General features: G+C 37.7%; 1 protein-coding gene across 1 annotated transcript; it reads right to left on the bottom strand.

Moving 5' to 3' along the window:
- Positions 1-1,006: 1,006 nt before the first annotated feature.
- LOC140725911 (uncharacterized) lies at positions 1,007-23,469 on the bottom strand. Its single transcript, XM_073041847.1, has 5 exons — positions 23,337-23,469; positions 22,792-23,127; positions 10,133-10,246; positions 6,755-6,855; positions 1,007-2,996 (listed from the first exon to the last, which is right to left on the bottom strand). Exons 1-5 carry the CDS (start codon positions 23,437-23,439, stop codon positions 2,907-2,909), a joined length of 744 nt encoding a protein of 247 aa, XP_072897948.1. The 5' UTR covers positions 23,440-23,469; the 3' UTR covers positions 1,007-2,906.
- Positions 23,470-24,656: the final 1,187 nt, after the last annotated feature.

Here is a 24,656-nt window from a genome sequence, read left to right as displayed (position 1 = left end):
ATTGCACACATTTGGTTTGTATTACGTTAAATGCAGTAGACTAAGATGCTTAAAATGTTAAAGAATCCAACAGATTAGATAACCAAGAAACTGTTTTCTGTATAAAGAATCAAGAATAAAAGCAAATAACCTTGAAATTAGAATTTCACTGTTTCAAGAGAATCAGAATAAAAATTACAAGGCACTTTTAAAAATATAAATTCAATCCCCTAAACACCTATCATTGTTGGGTCAGATCTTAATACATTTGGATCATAAGCCAGATACCTATTGGATTTTAGGACTGAGAATAATAAGATTTTTGGTTGGTGGGCTGCACAAGAGCTAAAATAGGTAATTGGAATTGAGGTATAGATCAGCCATGATCTAGTTGCATGGCTGAACAAAGTCTGCAGATGGGGAGGACTACTCCTCTTCCTTTACCAATCCTATCAAATCAAATTCAAATGATCCCCTTGCAAGCAAGCCTCATGGACAATTATGCAACATTATTCCCTAATGATGAATGACTAATATTATTAGAAAATATCTGCAGTTTTTAAAATGTTGTTTAATGTTGTTTTTTTATTGTAATGCAATTTTGAAGAAAAAAAGTTAGCTTCGACTTCAAAGATTGAAATTATTAAATCGTGCCATGGAAACCATACTTCTTCCGGTTGGTTGACTCAATATGTCAACTGATTGCCTGATACAGAATGCAGAAATGTTCCATTTCCTGTGAAGATATGTATGTGGGTTGTTGCAGTCTGCTTTGAATTGTTATGCTAATAACACTTTGGGAATGGTTTATTGGATTAATAAATCTTCTAATTATGATGCCAGCAAGATACATAATGAAATATTAGAAGTTATCCCACCAATGTTGGAAATAAATCTCAAACTTATCTCTTTGTTTGCAGTTTATTTGCATTCCTGCCCACAACTCCAGTGAATTGAGATTGATCTTGACACTGGATGCTGCCTATGAGGACTTTACACATTCTCCCTGTGACTGGGTTGAGTTTCTTCACTTGTTGAGTAACAGGAGAATAAGAGGGAATCAACATGAGAAGAATTAGATGACAGCGATATATATGTGGGAACAGGATTGACAGGAAATCCGTGAGAGTCAGCATATATATATGTAGAATGGCTTCCCTCTGTGTGATTAAAAAATTATGTGTGTGTGTTTGTGAGTGTGTATATATAAAATAACAAAAATATAATTATAAGTTCATCATTTATTTATGTCATCATTTTAAGAGAAAACCAAGAAGGTGTCCTTACTGCCAAACCTGGTGCCAATTTACTTTTAAATTAATGTCTGCAACTTGAAAATTACATATATCCATGACTTATTTTATCTTTTTCCTTAAATTTCCCATCTTTATCCTTTCCTCACAAAGGAAACCCTTAGCTTCTCCATCATTAAACATTAATGATCCATTTCTAACCTCCACTAATTCAGAGCGTCCTATATTCCTATAACCCCTTTTAGAAATTCCAGTTTAGATCCATCCTATTGAGATTTTGGTCCTGCAAACTTTTCAAATCCTGTGATCAAAGTAACAAACTGCATGTAACTGCAATAAAAGTAATGCAATATTCATCATCCCTCTCCAGTTCTTTGTAATCTATGAAGAAATTCTCCACACCATCCACCTCCAATGTTCCCTACCAGCTGGTCAGAGAGACATTCACCTGGTTCCATCTTCCAATGTCTTCTCATCACATAGCTGAATCCTTGTACCTGATGTCCTCTAAGGATCTATCTGCCAACCTCTCTTATTTTTAGCCACCTGGTATCCATTCTCACTATTATCCAACAACATATCATTTGTTTTTACATGTATATGGACAATACCCAGCTTATTCTCACATCACCTCTTTGACCCTGTGCACTGCCTTTTAACTGCCAGTCTACTTGTCCAACATGTAGTATAGGATGAGCAGAATATTGAGAAAGTAAAAACTGTTGCTCCCAGTTCCATGCATTCACCACCTTCAATTCCATTCTTCTTTCTGATTTTTAAAAAATGAACCAAACAATTCACAATCCCAGGATTACTTTGGATCACATGCTGTACATGCACCACTTCTAAGTCACCCAGTTTCCACCTCTTTAACGCTGCTTATCTTCATTCCTGTCATGGCTAATCTACTGCTGAAACTTCATTCATATTTTGCTGTAGGGTTGATTTCAGTATTGGCCTCTTGCCCTCATTCTGTTCTGTTAAATTACTTTAGTTGCTCTTGTGAAATGCATTGATTTTTTTTTACTTAAAGATGCTTAGGCGGGATAAAAGTACAAGTTATTGCTGTCGATTTCCTCGCTATCCCATAATAAAGTCCCCCTGTCTCCGTTTGGGTGCCATTTTCTCAAAACACAACACAGCAAAGAAATTCAGATGGAGAACATCCAACCTTTTTATAAAACTGTTCAAATCCACACTACTACTGAAGCTATTCTATCATCTTATTTGAATAAAATGCAAACTATAGCAAACAAAATGAAATGGTGGAAAACTCTCACAACCCATAAACCCTCTATTGTGAGGGTGTCCTACACAGTTTTATTTACTCTCTGATTTTCTCCTTTACAGGTTCCCCCACATTACAAAATTCTTCCATCTAAAAGTCTAATCCCATGCCATTCCTAAACTCCTTCAGAGAACATAGTCCTGCATCATTTGGTGTTGGCTCCATAAAACATTTGAAAGCAATAAGAAGGAGAATGGTATATTAACACTTTTGTCCTTCAGCTTCATGGTCAAGCAAATTGTAGCACTTATTACCAGATATCAGATTCTTCTCCAAGAATGCACATGACAAGGCAAACCTTTCAGGAGGTTTGTAATTTAGACTTAATCTGAAATTGTGAAAAGCCAAAACACAAATTCAGTCTTGAAAATGTTTCTTCTTTGTAATCAACTGTCCGATGCATTACAACATGTTTCTTCATTTTCTTCTTGTTTGATCGTGAAGTAATCAAAAGATTCATAAAGTGATGAAGTCAGCTGGAAAAACAATTTGTTATTTGTTAGTTACTGGATCTCTTGTAATAATCATAATTTTCTTTTGCTCAGACTGCTTTGAGAACACAAATTACTCATTCACAATCAATAGGAGAAAGTCCATTAATGCTGATACTGGCTTTACAACCATAAGATTTTGCAACCCCAAGCCTTCCTAACATATTTTGTAAATTTTCATATAATTCAGAACATGGCATGAGCATTACTAAGGATTTGAGCCAATCACAATTTGCATTATACTTTGGACTGTTCACCCTGTAACCAAGAATTGAGCGGACTAGTCCACACTATAGCGCGCTATCATACTGCCCTCTTTTTTCTTGTGAAGTGGTTTCAGTTCCTTTATGAGATTGTGACCGATTGTTTCTTATCACATTATTTGTTAGTGATCTGGATGACAGAATTAATGTGGTCAAGTTTGTGGACAATATAGAGATAGGTAGAGGGGCAGGAAGCATTGGGGAAGCAGGGAGTGTGCAGAAGGACTTGAACACCCCTTAAGTCCCTTTCTCTTTGATTTGGCTACAGAACTTCTGGCGATAGCATTTCGAAACTGTCCTGAATTGACCGGGATTTGGAGAGGGGGTGTTGAGCATAAAGTTTCTCTCTATGCTGATGACTTATTACTCTTTCTCTCAAATCCGTCTACATCCTTGCCTCTAATGTTTTCACTTCTTGACTAGTTTAGCCAGATCTCTGGCTATAAACTTAATTTACATAAGAGTGAACTTTTCCCAATTAATAAAGAAGCACAAGAACTAATATTTCGTGATCTCCCTTTTAAAGTAGTCCATAATCAATTTACTTATCTTGGAATTACAGTCACAAGGAAGTTTAAAGATCTCTTTCGTGAAAACTTTGTCAATCTTTCATATGCTATAAAACAGAGTCTGGTACAATGGTCACCTCTATCTATGTCTTTGGTAGGTCGTATTAATGTTGTTAAAATGTATGTTGTCCCCAAATTTTTATATTTATTTCAATCTATCCCAATTTTTATTCCTAAATCTTTTTTTGATTCCTTAGACTCTATTATTTTGTCATATCTGTGGCAGAATAAGCACTCTAGAATTAATAAAATCCACCTGCAAAAATCTAAAAAAGAGGGTGGCATGGCTTTACCTAACTTTCGCTTATATTATTGGGCAGCTAATATACGTTGTGCTACTTCTGGTCCTTCTTCCACGGCCAACCCAAGTGCCCTAACTGGGTGGCAATGGAGTTGAGCTCCACTAAAGAATTATCTATATCTGCACTTCTTGGCTCTGCACTCCCTAGTAGTCTGTCCAGATTAATAGCTAATCCTCTTGTTAGACACACTTTGCGTATATGGGCTCAGTTCAGGAAATGCTATAGTTTCCAGGGGTTTTCCGTTTCTAGTCCTGTCGCATACAATCACCTTTTTTTACCTACTACGTACTATTCAGCATTCCATGTTTGGTATAGGAAGAGCATTAGACATTTTGAAGATCTCTTCATTGATAATGGCTTCGCTTCTTTTCAGCAGCTCTCTGTTAAGTTCAACCTGCCTAACGCTCACTTTTTCAGATATCTCCAAATCCGACACTTTATTGCTCCTTTAATTCCTAACTTTCCTGAAATGCCTGCGAAAAATGCTATGGACCTGTTTCTTTCCAGTAATCCACTAGGTAAAGGTTTAATATCAATTATCTGAGATAAACTAGCAGCCTTACGATGGGCCCCTGTGGATAAAATTAAATTGGCCTGGGAGCAGGATTTAAATATCTCCTTATCCGAGGAGAGCTGGTACTCAGTTCTCAAATCGGTTAATTCAACCTCTCTTTGTGCTCGCCATTGCCTTTTACAGTTTAAGATTGTTCATAGAGCCCATATGTCTAAATCTAAACTATCTCGATTCTACCCTGGCATTAGTCCGCTCTGTGATAAATGCAAGAGGGGCGTAAATCTCTCATCCATATGTACTGGCTCTGTCCTAGCTTGGAGAAATTCTGGAAAGATGTCTTCACTACATTATCGGGTATTCTGAATCAGCACCTAGAACCAAACCCCTTAATTGCTCTGTTCGGTTTTTGGGGCGAGACAGATTTATGTCTGGGTCCGACCAAATGCCGAATACTATCCTTTGCCTCTCTCCTGGCTAGACACTTGATCCTCCTTAGATGGAGAGATGTTGCCCCGCCCACTCATGCGCAATGGCTTAACGACGTTATGGCCTGCTTGGACCTCGAAAAAATTCATTATTCAGTTCTTAACTCGGATCTAAAGTTCCATAAGGTCTGGGGACCTTTTATCGAGTACTTTCATAACCTTCCTCTTGACTAGGGTTTTTTTTTCTTTTTTTTTCTTCTTTTCGGTCCCTTGCTTTCAGCTCCCTTTTTTTTTCTGGTAGTAGGCATTATTATCCTCTGTTGCTAAGTGTATTCACAGTCTGGGAGTTTGACTGTCCTGACCTATACTCTTTATATTGTGTTGTGGTCGGTCTGGAGTTGTTGTTTTTTTTCTTGTGTTGTGGGGCTTGGGGAGGACACTAAGCTTACTTGTCTTTAATTTAGGTGCTTTTTTGTTAAATTCTCTTCCTTTGTAGCATATTGTTATTGCATGCTTAATTTTGCACTGTATTAATGCTCCTCATTGGGATTTGGGGTTTTTAATTTGTAAAATGTTTTGAAAAACTAATAAAAAATTTTTTTTTAAAAAGAAGGACTTGGACAGATTAGCAGAATGGGCAAAGAAGTGGCAGATGGAATACAGTGCAGGGAAGTGTATAGTTGTGCACTTTATTAGAAGAAATAAAGGCTTTGACTATTTTCTTGGCTATCTATCCTATCTATATCTCTTATCATCGCTAACAAGTCTCCTTTCATCCTTCTTTGCTCCAAAGAGAAAAAGCCTAGCTCACTCAACCTTTCCTCACAAGAACAAGAAAATTTGAAGATGCTGGGAATCCAAGCAACACACACAAAATGCTGGAGGTACTCAGCAGGCCAGGCAGCATCTATGGAAAAGAGTAATCAGTCAATACTTTTGGTTGAGACCATTCATCAGAAATCATGACCCATGCTCTATAATCCATGCAACATCCTGGTATATCTCCTCTGCTCCACATCTTTCACATCCTTCCTATAATGAGGCGATCAGAACTGAATATAATATTCCAAGTGTGGTCTAACCAGAGTTTTATAGAGCTGCAACATTACCTCGTGGCTCATGAATTCAATTCCTCAATTAATGAAGTCAAACACATCATATCTTTATTAACTTCCCTATCAATTTGCGCAGCAACTTTGCAGATGTATGGATGTGGCCCCCGAGATCCTTCTGTTTCTACACACTGCTAAGAATCTTGTACTGAGCCTTTAGGTTCAACCTTCCAAAGCTCACACTTTTCCAAATTGAATGACATTTGCCACTTCTTGGCCCAGCTCTGCATCATACAAACATACATCATTTCCACGACTTGAAAAATATTATCTTGCTCCACACTTTAAGTATTCTTTTCACTCTGCAATTTCCTGATTCAATTATTCCATTCTACTATGCATCTGAGATGTAGCACCTACCATTTACTCTGCTTCTTACACCACAGATGATGAACATCTCCAGACTTTCTGTTTATTTTATTGTCCTTTTTCTATTTTTCAAAATGACTAACCTGTAATATTTATGGGTCAATGAACCAAAGCAATTTTTTCAAAGGATCCAAATAACCCAAGGAAATTGGTAATATGATTGAATTGGTTTCCAGTTCTCCAACGTACCCAATGAGATGAGCCTCTTGAGGATGAGCTTTCCTCATGTCCTTCCTCATGTCCTTCATTCTCTGGATTTTCTTCATTGATTACTTCTGCCACATCACCAACTGACACAAAATGCATAAATTAATGAATCAGTGACTATTAATTTAATGGAACATTAATGCAATTAATGCAATAAGTGACACTAAGATTCTATGGAATCAAATGTAAGCCCGTCCAACACAATCAGCAAATATCAGTGTTTTTAGCTTACAGATTATTTGCAAATCCAGTGAGTGTATCTGATGAGAAGCAATGAAAATGCAATATATTATTAAATGATATGTTAAATACTAAGAAAATAATTAAAAATTCTCTAAATTCTGTAATTCCACCAGCTCATATAAATGTAAACAGCATTATTGTCTGTTATTTTACTGATGTCTAAAATTATTTGAAAGTGCTTGACCAAAGTAAGTTAGAATACATTAAAAATTAGATATCCTTTGTCAATGAGAAATTATTTTTACTTTTAATTCATAGGAAAATAAATAATGTTGATATCTTGTTAGTGGAAGCACAAACATGGCCTCTTTTTATCCTCATTTAGTGGACAGAGAAAGATACAAACATACCCAAACTCAATGCATACAAAGTTCACCATTTCCATACATCTTGCACTACTTGTATTTGTTGCATTGGTGTACAGCTGCTAACATCAATACTAGAAAGGTTGGCTGACCACACCGTGAGACCTCCATTTCCTGTCCTAGCTACTTCATTTGAATTCAATGTGTCCTCAGACATAATTTGTAATATCCGGCCACATCACATTCGATAAACAATGCCTAGGGAGAAAGAACGGGGGAGGGGAGCACCAGAGGGAGATGGAGAACAGGCAAGGAATGATTATGAGAGGGGCAGAGAGAGAAAAAAAGGAGAGAGGAAAAAAAGTGGGGGGAAAGGAATAATTAATTAATTCATAGATAAATAGGGGATGGGGTAAGAAGGGGAAGAGGGGCATTAACGGAAGTTAGAGAAATCAATGTTCATGCCATTAGGTTGGAGGCTACCCAGACAGAATATAAGGTGTTGTTCCTCCAACCTGAGTTTGGATTCATTTTAACAGTAGAGGAGGCCATGGATAGACATATCAGAATGGGAATGGGACGTGGAATTAAAATGTGTGGCCACTGGGAGATCCTGCTTTTTCTGGCGGACCGAGCGTAGGTGTTCAGCAAAACGGTCTCCCAGTCTGCGTCGGGTCTCACCAATATATAAAAGGCCACACCGGGAGCACCGGACGCAGTATACCACACCAGCCGACTCACAGGTGAAGTGTCGCCTCACCTGGTAGGACTGTCTGGGGCCCTGAATGGTGGTGAGGGAGGAAGTGTAAGCGCAGGTGTAGCACTTGTTCAGCTTACAAGGGTTAGTGCCAGGAGGGAGATCAGTGGGAAGGGATGGGGGGGACAGCACCTCCCCTTGTCAGCAAGGTAGAGGTCAGTACGCCAGACTACAACAGCAACCCCTTGTCAGCGGGTTTTATAGTGAGGTTGGGATTGGTGCGGAGGGAGTGAAGTTAGAATTGGAACAAGGTGTGGTGAAGTTGAGACATACGACCATTTGCAATATTGGTGTGCCCTGTAATTGAACTGATGTTAGAAGGCTGGATTTTCCTGAGAAATCCCAGTGGTTCTTTGCAAAACCAGTGGCATTTACCAGCTGAGTGTTCAGGATTCCCATGTCTATAGACGTAGTGCAGAAATCCTGAAAGGTAATTGATGTTTTTTTTTCTGACTAAGCTCTGCCATTGAACACTAGTGGAATCCAAGACAGTATTAACTTCTTGCAACTTCCCAGCAATTTCAACTGAGGAATTTGGTTGCCTCACGTCTGCTAGGTGATAAAATTAATTTGAAAAGAAAGGAACACGTGCAAGGGAGAAAGGTATATTTTATCAAAATTTCATTTTTTTCATATTACAGTAATTAGTTTTACTTAAACTTCTAATTGTTTAAATGGGCTATTTTTAGTTTCTACGATTATTTCTTAATAGTTTTGTTACATTTCTGAATGTCAGAGAGTTTGCATGTTAGCTAAGACTCAGATTGTGAATTGACCAGCTGCCAATTTGTTTTCCCTGTTCAGATCCTGTTCCACAATACCACTTATTTCCATACAGATCCAGAATAGATTTTCATCAAGATGCTCATTGTGGAAAATCTGCTTCTAGCAGCTTAACTGAAGATAAGTGCAGGCTAAATAGGTCAAGAGAGTAGAGTTGAATGGAAAATGCAGGCAGCTTACTGTTGGGAATTAGTTCTGGTCTAGAGAAAGAGAGTCATACAGCACAGAATCAGGCCCTTTGGCCCATCTTGTCTATGCTGACTCTTTTGCACAATGAACTAATCCCATCTGTCTGCATTTGGATAAGGGCCCTCTAAACTTCTCCTATCTGTGTCTTTATCCAGATGGCTTTTAAATGTTGCTAATGTGCCCACCTCAACCATTATTTCTGGTGGCTCATTCCAAATATATACCACCTTTACTAATTGTCTAATGATCTCTGAAAGATTATTTTCAGTATGAGTATAGTAAAACATTTTTGAAAGGTGTTGTATCTCTGTCTAATTTTTTTCTGAAGTTTTTAACCATTCCATTGCTGTTGCTTTGCCGTAAATCTGTTGGAAGCCCTGTTCATACAGGGAAACAAGGGTTCAGTGGCATTTCTGCCAATGTTACATCAGCTGAGCAGAAACAGCTCTGATGTGATAGAAATTCCCAGTGATCATATCCAGGTAGTTGTGCCAATGAGATAATAATGAAATACTCTGTAGTAATCCCAAAGAATTGGGAATGTAAGGGAGTTCGTCACAGAGTACCTTTAACCCATGTTTCTGATCTTGGGTGCTATCTGTATGAAATCTGTGTGTTTTTGCTGAGTCTATGTGAATTTCTCCTGGTGGCTCCTGCTATCTCAACCTAAAGGTTCGTTAGTAACTGTGAATATAATTAGCTGAGAAACAGATTATTGCTGAGGGTGGTAGGACAGCAGAAGTTCTCAGGCATGGGACGAAAAATAGATAAGTGGGCCAAATGGCTCCTTCTGTATTATAAGGAAGTATGAAATATCAGACCTCCACAGTCCAGTTAAAGAATGTTCAATATTAAAAGTGATCTCATCCATTGGGCACCATGGGACAACCAAAACAAAGTACAGTTAATTGCAATTCCACCACTACAAACTCAATGCCTTCATTTGCATTGTGCCTCAAAAGTAATCTAAGGATATAAATCAATGGATAGGGAAGATATTGTATCAAGTCAATGCATTTTAGGCTCTACATCTGAATTCAGTTCTGATACAGTTTGAATACCACATTCTTAACAGTCACATACCTGACAGACTTGCATTTCTTTTCCTTCTCCGCTGTTGCTTGTAACATAAAATTGCAAGACCCAGTATCACCAACAGTGCCAATGCAGCAAGTTTATGCCTGTAGTTGTGATACACTAGATAAAAAATAATTGTTTCAGATTTAGCAAATTAAATGAAATTAATCTTAACTGCTGAAGGAGGAACAAAATACTGTCAGAGAATGAAATCATTGTTGCTCTGGATCTGATGCAGCACACAAAAAAACCAACAAAAGATAAAGAATACCATAATAATAATAATAATAATAATGAAAAACACAATAAATATAAATACATAAGATAGCTTATATACGTATAGATTGACTGTAGGTCCATAAAGTGATAGTACTGGATGTCCATAAAGGAGTGTCTGTACATAAGGTGACAGGAAATAATAACATAGTGGTGGTTGGGGATGTGGAGGTGCAGGTTAGTAGATGAAGCCTTTGATCAGCCTTACTGCTTGGAAAAAGTGACTGTGAGTCTGATGTTCCTGGGGACAAACAGTTTATGAGCAGGGTGGATGGAATGACGTGAGTACAGATGGGCATAGTACATCTCTCTGCAGCCTCCTCAGAAAGAAGAGGCATTGCTGCGTTTTCTGGACTGTGTAGGATGTGTTCTGAGGCCATGAGAGGTTGTGTGAGATGTGCACTCACAGGAGTTTGAAACAGCTTGCAGTTTCCACTGCTGTGCCAACACATTTTGAATATCATGATATTTCAAAAACAGGATTTCTTTTAAAGTTAAAATTTGTGTGATAATTTTAAATTTGTGATGATTTAAAATATTGCTTCTCATTGAAATGTGAATATTGATGAAAATAGCAACAGTGTGAGAGAACTTATTTAACATCATGTCTAAGAAGATGTATCCTAATAGATTAACCAGTTTATGCTGAAAACATTGTAGGTCTCTCAAATTATTTTGTGATCTTCCATCTTATGTGTAAAGCAACAATTTGATCTTACATTTCATGAGCTGCTGTAAAATTATAATTATTCTGCGTGCCTTTCGTACGTACAATATATGTCAATTCTCCAGCCTCTTAAAGTTGCCAAAGAGGAACAGAGCTGAATGCATTAAGTGGAGGAATTCATAGATTAAATTTATTTTGTTTTTGTAGAAAATCTAATGGTCTTTGAATTATTTAATAGCATGTTGACAAGACAGAGATACAACTTCATTCAGTGGGACAGTCAGAATAGGAACTGATCTTAAAATTAGTGTTGGATGCTTAAGAGTGGCACTCAGGAATATTTCTTCATGGAAAAGATAGTGGAAATATAGCAATCTCCTTACAAAATGTTGCTGCATTCAGAGTTTATTCTGGATCTTAAAACTGAGATTGAGAGATTTTTGTTAAACAAAAGTACTTAATGGTTATGGAACTAAAAACCACAATGTGGAATTGAGTTCTGATCCAAAAGGCAAACTTGACAATGGTCATTAACATTATGGACAGACTTGCTTAAACATAAAGCAATATTTTCAGTAAAGCATAATCAGAATAAGATTATATTCTGTGATATTGATCAGTAATTATTTTATAAGAATAAGATAATCACAAATAATATCACAGAATACTGGATTACAAGTCATGCCCAGAGAATAATACTCACCGGTATGGGAACAGGAGCACTAATTATTTAAAGAGCAGATTGATACATACATAATACATACCTCCATATGCCTTAAGTAAACTCCTGGTTTTATATATCTCTATTATGTTGCCTCTCAGCCTCTTTGCCCAAGGGAAAACAGATCCAGCCTATCCTAACTCAAGACCTCCATCTAGGCAATTCTTGTGTGTTTTTTTCTGCACCCTCTCCCGCCTAATCACATTTTTTTATAGTGTGATAACTGAAATTGCATACAATACTCCAAGTGCAAACTAACCAATGTTTTCTGCAACTATAATATGGTGTCCTAACTCTTGAACACATTACCTCATCAATATGGACAGGTAAACATATGTCTTCTTCATCTCCATTTCTACTATGTTGCCACTTTCAGGAAATACGTACTTGCACATCCCAGGTCTCTCTTTTCAACAATGGCCTGAACTTTCACTGTTCATGTCTTGCCTTGGTTAAACTTCCCAAAATGCAGCATTTCCCACTGACAAGTTAAATTCCACCTGATATTCTTTTGCCCACTTTCCCAGTTGATTGCAAACCTTTTTTGGGCTTTGTTTCTTGGAGGACAAAAGTACGTTCGAATTCAAGAGGATGACTAATCATGAAAATGCTGATGGATTGTTCTGTTTGCCCTTGGAAAAGCAAATACCTAAAAAATTTACAAAAGAGGACATTTGTCTTGAGGTGTTCTCCCTGCCTCAGGTCTCCTTGGCAACCCAAACTGGCTGGAATGTGCAGCAGAAATTCCAGTTCACCTATTTTTACCAGTGCCAGGATAAACTTGCCCTTGAAAGGGGTTGCCTTACATGGGGTTTGAAAGTTTTTGTACCATCCATGCTGAGAGCAAAAATGTCAGAAGAGTTACATACCAGTCATCTGGACATGGTTAAAGTGAAAGCATTGGCTGAAAAGTTTGTCTGGTGACTTGGGATAGATCGGTGGATTGAACAGCTTGCCACGCACTGTTCAGGATGCTAACACGTCCTGAAAAAAGGTGTCCAGAGCTAACAGAACCACTTATGCGGTCCCATAATCAACTCCCACAATCACCACGGAGTAGGCCCCAGAATCTGAGATTGTTTCACAGTCTCTCCTGCCAAGCAGTGTGCTACCTCCCCTTCCTTGTCAGGAAAGACCTTACCAAACAAGAGTTAGAAGCCCTTCATAGTGATGAAATCTTTAGGCCTGCATGGGACAATTGAAAATTTGCTGTGCCATGGATGTCTAAATAGTCATTGTATTATAGCGTATTGTAGCGTATTGTATATATATGATGACTAGAGAGCAGAATGTTACATATTTGAGTTGAGATGCATTCTATATTGAATTGGATTTTATAGCTAAGCAAGGAGAAGTGTTGTGTATTTGATAGTTCATTAAGGATTATCTGTAAAAGTATTTGAATGGCACATGCAATTACACCACCATGTCGTTTGAGTGCACCTCACTAAAGAAGCAAAACGAAGTAGACACGTTTTCTCAGCCTCCCATGTTTTTCTTTCGATTAATTTCCGGAGTTACAAAACGTAACAGTTTACTACTTTATTAAGTCCTTCTGCAATCACCATGCTGTTATCATAATGTAGTTTTACTGGTAAATCCATCAACTGAGAATGCAAAAGCTGCATCAAATTCATGCTCAGGTAGACCAGCTTTGACTGGTCTCCTGGTGTGCACCAATGTTTAATAAATCGGCCCCGTCCCCCACCAATTCTGTCTGATCTTTCAGTTTGCTCCTACAGTAATTAAAGAATGCCATGGCACCTCTGGAATCAGAATCAGAATTAGGTTTATTACCACTGACATATGTTATGAAATTTGTTGTTTTGTAGTAGAAATACTGTGCAAGACATAAAAAAAATTACTATGTTACAAGAAGAAATAAAATAATTAAATAGTGCAATGGAGGAATGATGAGTTAATGTTCATGGGTTCATGGATCATCAGAAATTAGATGGCAGAGTGGAAGAAGATGTTTTTAAAACATTGCGTGTGTATCTTCAGGCTCCTATCCCTTGACCTTATGGTAGTAATGAGGAAGAGGGCATGCCTTGCATGGTGAGGGTCCTTAATGATGGGCGTAGCCCTTTTGAGGCATCATCTTTTGAAGATGTCCTCGTTGGTGAGGAGGCTTGTGTCCTGGCTGAATCTACAACCCTCTGCAGCCTCTTTTGATCTTGTGTAATGGAGCTTCCATATCAGGCGGTGATGCAACTCATCAGAATGTTCTCCAGCATGCTCCTGAGGAAATTTGTAACGATTGGTGACATACCAAATCCCTTCAAACTTCTAATGAGGTATAGCCACTGGCATGCCTTCTTCATGATTGCGTCAATATATTGGACCCAGGATAGATACTCTGAAATGTTGACATGCAGGAACGTGAAACTGCTCACCCTTTCCACTGCTGATCCTTCCTCTTCCTGAAGTCCACTAACAATTCCTTGGGATTACTGACATTGAGTGCAACAATGTTGTTGTGACACTACTCAACCCAGCTGATCTGTCTCACTCCTGTACACCTCTCGAGCACTGAAGCATTCATGTAATCTACCCAAACAACTTCTCTTAAAAACGTCACTAAGAAAAATCAACTGATGGCTCATGTTGGCAGAACTTTGCTGAATGCTAATTGACTGTTGCAGATCATCATAAATAGTGATTTTGCTTAAACGTAATTAATTTGTCATGGTGTGGATTTCATGAAGAATCTAAACATGTTAATTTCACAGCTTTTTCCATCATAATTGCAATTTTAGTTTTAAAATGTTTTCCTTTTTCATAGCCATGAACTTGACAATTAAAATATCTGATGCATGCTTATTCAGCTGATTGGTGCCTTGCAAAATTATCCATGAAATTGTAGGGATTATATCATTTAGTTTTTAATGGTCCGTGCACATTTGAGATAAAGTTTTGGAGACATTAAAAACTTCATGGCTCGGAGAAAAGGTTCTTAGATGTTAAATAGATAAGAGACACAAAAATGTTTTGAAGCTTTTGTTAATATTTTTAGTTAATATTTTAATTCCTTAAATATAAAGAATAAAGGCTATATCAACTAGGGGATAATTAAGGTCAAATAAAAAGATATATTGAATAAAGAGAGATTTTAACTTAACTTGACCGTTATGAAATTGATTAAATCAGATAACTGTTGGTTTTACATACCTTCAAATATAAAACTTCAGTCAGCTATTAGCCTGCCTGGTAAGAATAAAATTATTTGGAAAGGACCAAATGACAAACTGAAACAGCAATCCCAAAGGAAGCCCAAGCATTTTAAAGTAAATTTATCAAGAGCCCAAAATCCCAGCAACTAACTTATTTCATGAAATGGTTACGTTTTGACTTTGCTGTGATGGAGAGTGTGTGTGTGTGTGTGTGTGTGTGTGTGTGTGTGTGTGTGTGTGTGTGTGTGTGTGTGTGTGTGTGTGTGTGTGTGTGTGTGTGTGTGTGTGTGTGTGTGTGTGTGTGTGTGTGTGTGTGTGTGTGTGTGTATCGATCTTTTTGGTGATTGCTCATCATACGGCATGCCTTGGGCATCTGAAACCCAGCTGAGCCCATCCCTCTGCAGGTTTTTGGAGCCAGCTAGATCCGAACTCGGGAGCCTTCACTCTGAGGTCTGGCGCTGCTGCCACTACGCCACCGGCCAGCCTGTTTAATGGCATTAATTGAATTCTAACTGGAGTCATAGAGAAGTACAGAACAGAAACAGGCCCTTTGGCCCATCTAGTCCATGCCAAAACCATTTAAACTGCCTACTCCCATCAACATGCACGGGAACCATAGCCCTCTTTACCCTTACCATCCATGTACCAATCCAAATTTTTCTTGAATGTTGAAATTGAGTTTACATGCACCACTTGTGTTGGCAGCTCGTTCCACACTCTCATGACCCTCTGAGTGAAGAGGTTTCCCCTCATTTCCCTTTAAACTTCTCACCTTTCACCCTTAAACATGACCTTGGGTGGTAGTCCCACCCAATCTCAGTGGAAAAATCCTGCTTGCATTTACCTTATCTATACCCCTCCTCATTTTGTATGCCTCTATCAAATCTCCTCTCAATCTTTTGTACTCTAAGGGATACAGTGTTAACCTACTCAATCTTTTCTTATAACTCAGGTCCTCCAGATTGAGCAACATCATTGTAAATTTTCCCTGTACACTTTCAACTTTGCTTACATCTTTCCTGTAGGTAGGTGACCAAAACTGCACTCAAAACTCCAAATTAGGCCTCACCAACGTCTCATACAATTTCAATATAGCATCCCATCTCCTGTGCTCAATATATTGACTTAAGAAGGCCAATGTGCCAAAAGCTTTCTTTACGATCATATCTACCTATGACACCACTTTCGATGAATTATGGACCTGTTTTCCCAGATCCCTTTGTTCAATCGCACTCCTCAGTGCCCCACCGTTCACTGTGTGTAAGACCTACCCTGGTTGTTCCTACCAAAGTACAAAACCTTGTACTTGTCTGCATTAAGTTCCATCTGCCCATTTTCTTTTAGCCCATTTTCTTCCAGCTGATGCAGATCCCTTAACAAGCTATGGTAGCCTTCCTTGCTGTCCACTGCACCCCCAATTTCAGTGTCATCAGCAAATTTGCTGATCCAGTTAACCCGATTATCATCCAGATCATTAATATCCATTACAAACAATTAAGGACCCAGCACTGATTCCTGCAGCACACCATTAGTTACAGGTCTCCAGTCAGAGAGGCAATCATCTACTATCACTCTCTGGCTTCTTCCACAAAGCCAATGTCTAATCCAATTTACTACCTCATCTTGAATGCTGAGTGACTGAACCTCCTTGACTTTCTTGTCAAATACCTTGCTAAAGTCCATGTAGAGAACATCCACTGCCTTGCCTTCATTCACTTTCCTGGTAAATTCCCTAAAAATTCAATAAGATTATCAAGACATGACCAACCATGCACAAAGCTATGCTGACTATCCTTAATTAGTCCACGCCTATCCAAATGCTTGTATATCTGGTACCTTAGAACATCTTCCAATATCTTTCCCGCAACTGATGTCAGACTCACCAGCCTATAATTTCATGGTTTATGTTTAGAGCTTTTTTTAAACAGTGCAACAACATTGGCTCTCCTCCAATCTTCTGGAATCTCTCCTGTCACTAAGGATGTTTTAAATATCTCTGCTGGAACCTCGGCGATCTCTGCACTTGCCTCCACTAGAGCCTAAAGGGACACCTTGACAGGCCCTGAGGATTTATTTTAACTAATTCCAACTAAATTGATATTTAAAAATTTTGTAATACCAATCATAATTTAAATACCTGGATTAATGGTAGATATTTATTCATGGACAATGTAATTATCACATTTCAGTTTTTTGGTTTTAAATAGTTGTATTTAAATGAATCAGTGAAATGTAGTATTTGCATCTAAATTCATTTTTGATGACTCTAAAGTCTAATTTTATTCCTCCAATTGTTATGTCATGATACTGCAAAAATATTGTGATGGTTTGGCTAAGGTAAGTACTGATATGTTTAAAATTGAGTTGTATCAGGCAATTCACACTTGATTTCATTTAGTCCTCTGATGAACCTCGAAAATGATTGGAGGATTATCATCCAAATTTTCAAAATGTTCATAGCTGAAAGTGGGAAAAAGTTTCAACTCATCAAGGGCCATTTGATACTCACTGATGAAACGTTTAGGACATACAAGTTTTCTGTGTTACAATAGGAAATAGAACTGCATTAAACAGAATTCTCCCTCTGAGCCATAAGTATTTATCTTAAACATGAGAAAATCTGCAGATACAGGTACTGGAAATCCAAAGCAACACACAAAAAATGCTGGAGGAACTCAGCAGCCCAGGAAAAGAGTACTGTCAATGTTACGGCCTGAAATATCAACTGTTCATCTTTTCCATAGTTTTCTCCTGGCCTGCTGAGTATCTCCAGCATTTTGTGTATGTTATTTATCTTATATTCTGTCTCCTGATGTTACAAATGAATTGATGACAGAAACTGGCCAATAAAAATATTTTTTTACAAAACCTGATCCCAGCATACATCTGAAAACAAAAAAAAAAGTAATCTTAATCTGTCATAATTGGAACTGGAGGATGCACTGGCTAAATGTTGATATGACCTAGCCACACTATCATAGTGTAATCTTGTTGAATCCTCAAAGTTCTCATATCTACTAACCAGAGAAACAAACAACAAACGGCAAATATGTTTGTTCTGACCACAGTGCATTCGCAAACTTGGGTAACCAATGTCCATAATAAAAATGCATAAAGTAATAATGTGTATCAAGGTCTAACAGAATAATTAATACCAGCATTTTGTCACAAAAATTTTGGAACTGAATTTCATTTCATATCAATATTTAGAAATTTGGATTTTAATTTACCTTGCCACATGCTCAGTTTGCGAGATAGCTCATGTGATAAAGTTGATTCTGATAAGTGACCACAGGTCTGCATTCTAAAGTAAGCAATAGATTAAAACTCCCAACGTTCTGATGAAAAATTCTGGCCAAGGTTGCAAAAAAAAATCATGATGATCATCAAAGTCCAAGATGCATGACAAACCTTGAGATGGGTAGAGATGCTGCAGTTCACCAGCAAAGATGTTGAATCATGCATTGAACAAAAAGCAACATTTAAAGTCAGTACTGTACAGTAACAGGCCCTTCAGCCCATCTAATCCATTAAACTGCCTACTCCCATGGATTTGCACTGGGACCATAGCCCTCCATACCTCGACCATCTATATACCTAGCCAAACTTTTCTTAAATGTTGAAATCAAGCTCTTGTGCACCACCTGTGCTGGCTGTTCATTCTCATGACCCTCTGAGTGACAAAGTTTCCTCTCATTTTCCCCTTAAACTTTTCAACTTTCGCCTTTAACCCATGACCTCTGGTTGTAGTCTCACCCAACCTCAGTGGAAAAAGCCTGTTTGCATTTACCCTAACCATACCCCTCATAATTCTGTATACCTGAATTAAATCTCTTTTCAATCTTCTCAGTTCTAAAGAATACAGTCCTAACCTATTCAATCTTATAACTCAGGTCCTCAAGACCCAGCAACATCCTTGTAAATTTTCTTTGCACTTTTTCAACCATATTTACATCTTTGCTGTAGGTAGGTGAACAAAAGTAAACATTATACTCCAAATTAGGCCATTCCAACATCTTATACAACCTCAATATAACATTCCATCTTCTGACATTGATTTAGGAAGGCTAATGTACCAAAAGCTTTCTTTCCAACCCTATCTACATGAGATGCCACTATCAATGAATTATATATTTGTATTCCCAGATCCCACCGATCTAACACACTCCCAAGTACCCTACTGTTCACTGTCCTCCTGAAGTACAAACCTCGAACTTATCTGCATTAAACTCCATCTGCCATTTTTCAGCCCATTTTCCAGCTGATGCAGGTCCCTCTGCAAGCTATGATAGCCTTCCACACTGTCCACTACACCCCCAATATTGGTGTCATCTGCAAGTTTGCTGATCCAGTTAACCACATTAACATCCAGATCATTGATATAGATGACAAACAAAAAAGGACCCATTACTGATCCCCGCGGCACATCACTAGTCACAGGCCTCCAGTCAGAGAGGCAACCCTCGACTACCACTCTCTGGCTTCTCCCACAAAGCTAATGTCTAATCTAATTTAATGCCTCATTCAAATGCTGAGCAACTGAATCTTCTTGACCTGCCTCCCATGCGGGACCTTGTCAAGTACCTTGCTAAAGTCCATGTAGACAACATCCACTGCCTTGCCTTCATCCACTTTCCCGGTAACTTCCTCTAAAAACTGGTTTGGCATGACCTACCATGCACAAAAACTCTATGAGATTGGTTAGACATGACCTACTATCTCTGCTAGGTCACCGGCAATTTCTGTACTTGCCTCCCATAGGATCTGGGGAAACAACTTGTCAGACTCTGAGGATTTATCCACCCTAATTTACCCCAGGATAGCAAATCTCTCCTCTTCTGTAATTTGTATAGGGTTCATGAAGTTGATACCGCTTTGCCTCACTTCTATAGACACTGTGTCAGTCTCCTGACTAAATACAGATGCAAAAGATTCACTTAAAATCCCCCTCATCTCTTTTGGCGTCATGCATGGATTACCGTTCTGATCTGGTCCCTTGCAATCCTTTTGCTCACAATAAACTATTTAAAGTTGTTAATGTTTCTTTTGTTGAAATATTTGTCATTTTTTGTGTATTAATTTTTTGCAGGATGTTCTGAATCCTTATAAACTTCTATTTGAAAATGTTTCTCTTTATCTCTCACCTTGTAATTTTGTTTATTGAAGTTTATTCTTATCCCTACATGTGTTATATCTCCTTCATTAAAACAGGCAACGTATTGAATATTTGTGTGCTAACGTATTTGTGTCTGAATACAGTTTAAATTTCAGCCATTTAATATTATCCTGAAAGTCTAATCATACTAGCAAGATGGGTGTGTAAATAAATTACAAATCTGCCTATCTCTTGCTGAGTAACTTATTTTACTTCTTTAGTATATCTCTCTGATATATTTCGGGGCATGACGAGATCAGGTATGCCAGTTTGTTCTGTCATGACCGGCAGCCAAGGAATAGTCTTCGTACAAAGCAAGTCCACCATCATTCAGAAGTAAACTAATTTACAACAGGGGAATTTTCTTGTCTAATTTGAATTTTATCAAAGAATCTGTGTTTACTTAATCTGTGTAGCCTTATTCTGTTTTAGCTTTCTGCTGACTGCTACATATTTATGTCATATGCAAACTAAAGATGAAAGCTTTTTTATTTGATCAGTTGCAACTTCCCAGTTTAATCCCCATTTACAGTAATCACAGTGCTTTATTGAAGTTCACTTCTCAATCCAAAAATCTTGGCATAACAGTACATAAAGAATACTAGATGATTGTTTGTGTTAGCATGTTAATTGTATTTGAGTTCCTCAAATTCCCAAGGTTTTCGTTGGACATAGTGAAATGGCCAATGCCATTCAGATAATGCCATGGATGCGACTGACAAATAAACAAAGCTTAATTGTTTTAATAATTTCCCACTCAAAGAAATCCCTCGGAAACATCTTCAAGGCAATCATAAAGGTACAGCACAAATCACTTTGTGCACAGCACAGCATTGGTCTAGTATCTAAAAAATGCCAGTCTCCCTTCTCTTGTGATCTTTAGTTTTTCATGTTTCCTTTCACTTTCTTCAATTTTAAGTAATAATCTCATTACTCTTGTGAATGTCTCTTACTCTTTACCCATTTGTGATAAAATAATCAATGTTCTAATCAAAATGGTGAATGGTGTCGTGTAAATATATCTATGTATCCTGCTTATGTGAATTTAGTTTTTCCCATGGTATTGTTAATTCTTTGCAAACCAACATTTTAAGATAATGCGTACACAGAGACTGTAACTACTGATATCTGGAGCAACATACAAAGTGCTGCAGAAACTCAGTGGATCAGGCGACATTGATGGAGGAAAGTGGATAGGTTCAAGACCTTAGGTGAGATGAAACTCCCCATTTCCATCCCTTGAATGCTGCCTAACCCTCTAAGTTTCTCTGCACTTTGTGTGTTGTTTTAAGATAACGCACTAGAGAATACATTGTACAATTTAATATAACGTTTATAGTACTGAATATTGATGCTGCATTATAAGGCATGTGAATTAAGTTTATTGTGTTTGTTGTTTGTAATTTTCACTGGTTTTGCCCTGAGATTTTCAAAGGATCATATAATCATCAACACTGACTAGAAGCTACCGTTTATCCTCATCCTACACGAATCCAATTTAATTCCCACTGAGCTGCTATCAACTCCTCTCTTTTGTGATATCACTTTATCTGTAAAATCAATATTACAAAGAAAAATAGGAATTGCTGGAAATATTCATAGGTCTTCCACTCAAATTAACACACACAAATGCTGGAGGAACTCAGCTTCTATGGAAAATAATATTTAGTCGAAGTTTCAGGCTGAGACCCTTCGTCAGGACTGGGAAAAAAATGGGAAGATGAGAAGTCACCTTTGTTCCACTGAAATTACTCTATCCTAACTTTTCCTATTAAGCATCCCATTTTTATTTCAAATTTATGACATTCATACATACAAGAGGTGATTTATAAGTTCATGGCTTAAGTTAGAAGGAGTTAATTTTAGAAAACCTAGCACATTTAATTTTCAACATAGTCCCCTCCTACATTTACACACTTAATCCAGCGGTCGTGGAGCATACTGATCCCTTCTTTGTAGAAATCGGCGTCTTGGACCTCCAGAAGTGGTCCGCAGCATGGGGTGATTAACAAATTTGTGGCCTAAGGTAGATGAGTTATACAGCTCTCGTTATATGCACATGCAGTTCAACTCTTTAAGTGATTATGCAGAAAGTTTGAAGTTAATAACTCATATCCTTCCACCTTAGGCCATGAACTTACTTATCAATTACCCCTGCTGTGGCACACTTCCGGAGGTCCAAGACGCCGACTTCTACAAAGAAGGGATCCATATCCTCCATGACCGCTGGACTAAGTGTGTAAATGTAGGAGGCGACTATGTTGAAAAATAAATGTGCTAGGTTTTCTAAAATTGACTCCTTCTACCTTAGGCCGTGAACATATCAATCACCCTTCGTGTTACTGTAGTTCCTCATGTTCATTTAATATAACCAATAGATATGATACTACTTTCATTATGCATATATGTGTGATTTCCCAGACTGAGACTAGCATAAACAATACTGAAATGGGTACTAGGAAGTTTACACTGTTAATCCCAAGTCCTGCTGCTACCATTTTAAACAAAAGATATTGATATGACAATTATTGATTGATCTCACATTTGCAAAGCAATTGGTTACGTTATTCTACTTCCAAAAATCAGAGACCGCATTTTAATAAAAAAGATTAAAAGTATTTGTTTGAGAATTGTGTGTGAAATTATACTTAGAAAATTTTAATGGCTATTTACCTTGCACAGTTAATTTTGTTCCATTCCCTTGGCCTTTTCGAACTGGTGCTGGTATTTCAACAGATATTTCACAGAGGTACATTCCTGAATCACTCCGAATGATATTTTCAATAGTAAGCTTTGCAGTTGTTTCGTTAATTGAAGAATAACTTCTGTTGACATGAGCTGAAGCCATTGTAGTTGCCCCAATTAATGGCATTGAGTCTTTGGTCCAATCTACCCTGATACTTTCAATTGTTTTGTCCTGTTCACAAGAGCAATGCATATTTATTGTGTCTCCTTCAAAAGCCTTTATTTCAGGAGGGGTCTGAAAGACTTTGATCTTCTCTGTGACTACTGTTAAGTGAAAAGAATAATCAATTTGGAACAATCAACTGCTTATGCCTCAGATAATGAAGATAAATTCGCTACCAACAAGCAACGTTACAAGTGTAAGGTAGGATCTCTATTACAGTATTTACCCAACCAAATTCATTAAAATAATACTATTAGAAAAGCAAATTTAGAAGCAGTTTTATTTTTGAGAAAGTAAAACATAAACGTACCTTCAGTTACTTGAGTTAATGTTTGGATGCAATGTAATGCCCACATCAAGTGTAAATAATCCTGATTAAGATTCATTTTAGCAGCAGTGAGAACCAGCTTCATCTACATTCAATGCAGCAGCTCTTTGGTTGAGTCACATAAAGGCAAGTTGTGCTGCAGATTTCCGTTTCTACGTCAAAACCACGTCTAGTTGATATCTGTCATTACATCAAAGGTACTAACCTTTCAAAAGTTCCAAGTTTTTGAAATAAATCCCTCTGATGCACAAAACTGACATTCAGCTTTGAAGCTCCTGATAAGGTCTGCTCAGTGATATTATTTGGGAGTAGTATGTTCAAATTAAATCACAAAGCTAAACTAATGCACTAGGCTGTTCTATAAATTATGCTAATAATTATGCTAAAAATTATTTAGCATAATTATTCTATAAATTATGCTAAAAATTATGCTAATAATAGTAGAAATGAGAGACATTCATGAAATGCTCTTAGCATAATCCATTTCTATCTTGGCACATATTTTCCTGAAAGCATTGGTCTATCATAAAAGTTGATTTAAAAAAACTGGTTTTCATCATAAGCAAATGATGCCTAGAAAATGAAGTTCACGTTATTTTGGTGTAATGCATATTTGCTGCATGGGCATACTTCAAGCTGCTGTTCATCAATTACAGTCAGCGCTCAATACTGTCATCCCCTCAGTGTTAATCGCCAAGCTTTTGAATGTGGATCTTTGTACTTCTCTCTGCAATTGGATCTGCAATTTTGTCATCGGGAGACCCGTCAGTAAGGATCGGTAATAATCTCCTCCTCACTGATAATCACGTTGATTGATCAGCTCATTGCTCTACTCTCTCTAACTCATGACTGTATGGCTAAGCACAGCTCAAATACCATTTTTAAATTTCCAGATGACAACACTAATGTCAGTAAAATAGCAGATGGCAGCGAGAAGGCATACAAGAGTGAAATAGACTGGCTAGTTAAATGGTGTCGCAACAACAACTTCGTACTCAAAGTCTGCAAGATCAAGGGATTGATTGTGAACTTCAGGAAGGGAAATTTGGGAGAACACACAGCAGTCCTCATTAAGGAAACTGCACTAGAAGGGGTGTGCAGATTTAAGATCTGTTAACATCTCTGTAGATCATTGATGCCTTCACGAAGAAGGCATACCAGCAGCTGTACTTCAGTGGCTCTACTCCATTAGGAGTTTGAGGAGATTTGGTATGTCACCAAAGACTCAAGCAAATTTCTATTGATGTGTCTTTGACAACATTCTGACTGGTCACATCGCTATCTGGCATGCGGGCTCCAACG

The sequence above is a fragment of the Hemitrygon akajei genome, chromosome 4 (assembly GCF_048418815.1).
Source record: "Hemitrygon akajei chromosome 4, sHemAka1.3, whole genome shotgun sequence".
Classification (NCBI taxonomy): domain Eukaryota; kingdom Metazoa; phylum Chordata; class Chondrichthyes; order Myliobatiformes; family Dasyatidae; genus Hemitrygon; species Hemitrygon akajei.
This window is presented reverse-complemented; position numbering and strand designations above follow the sequence as displayed.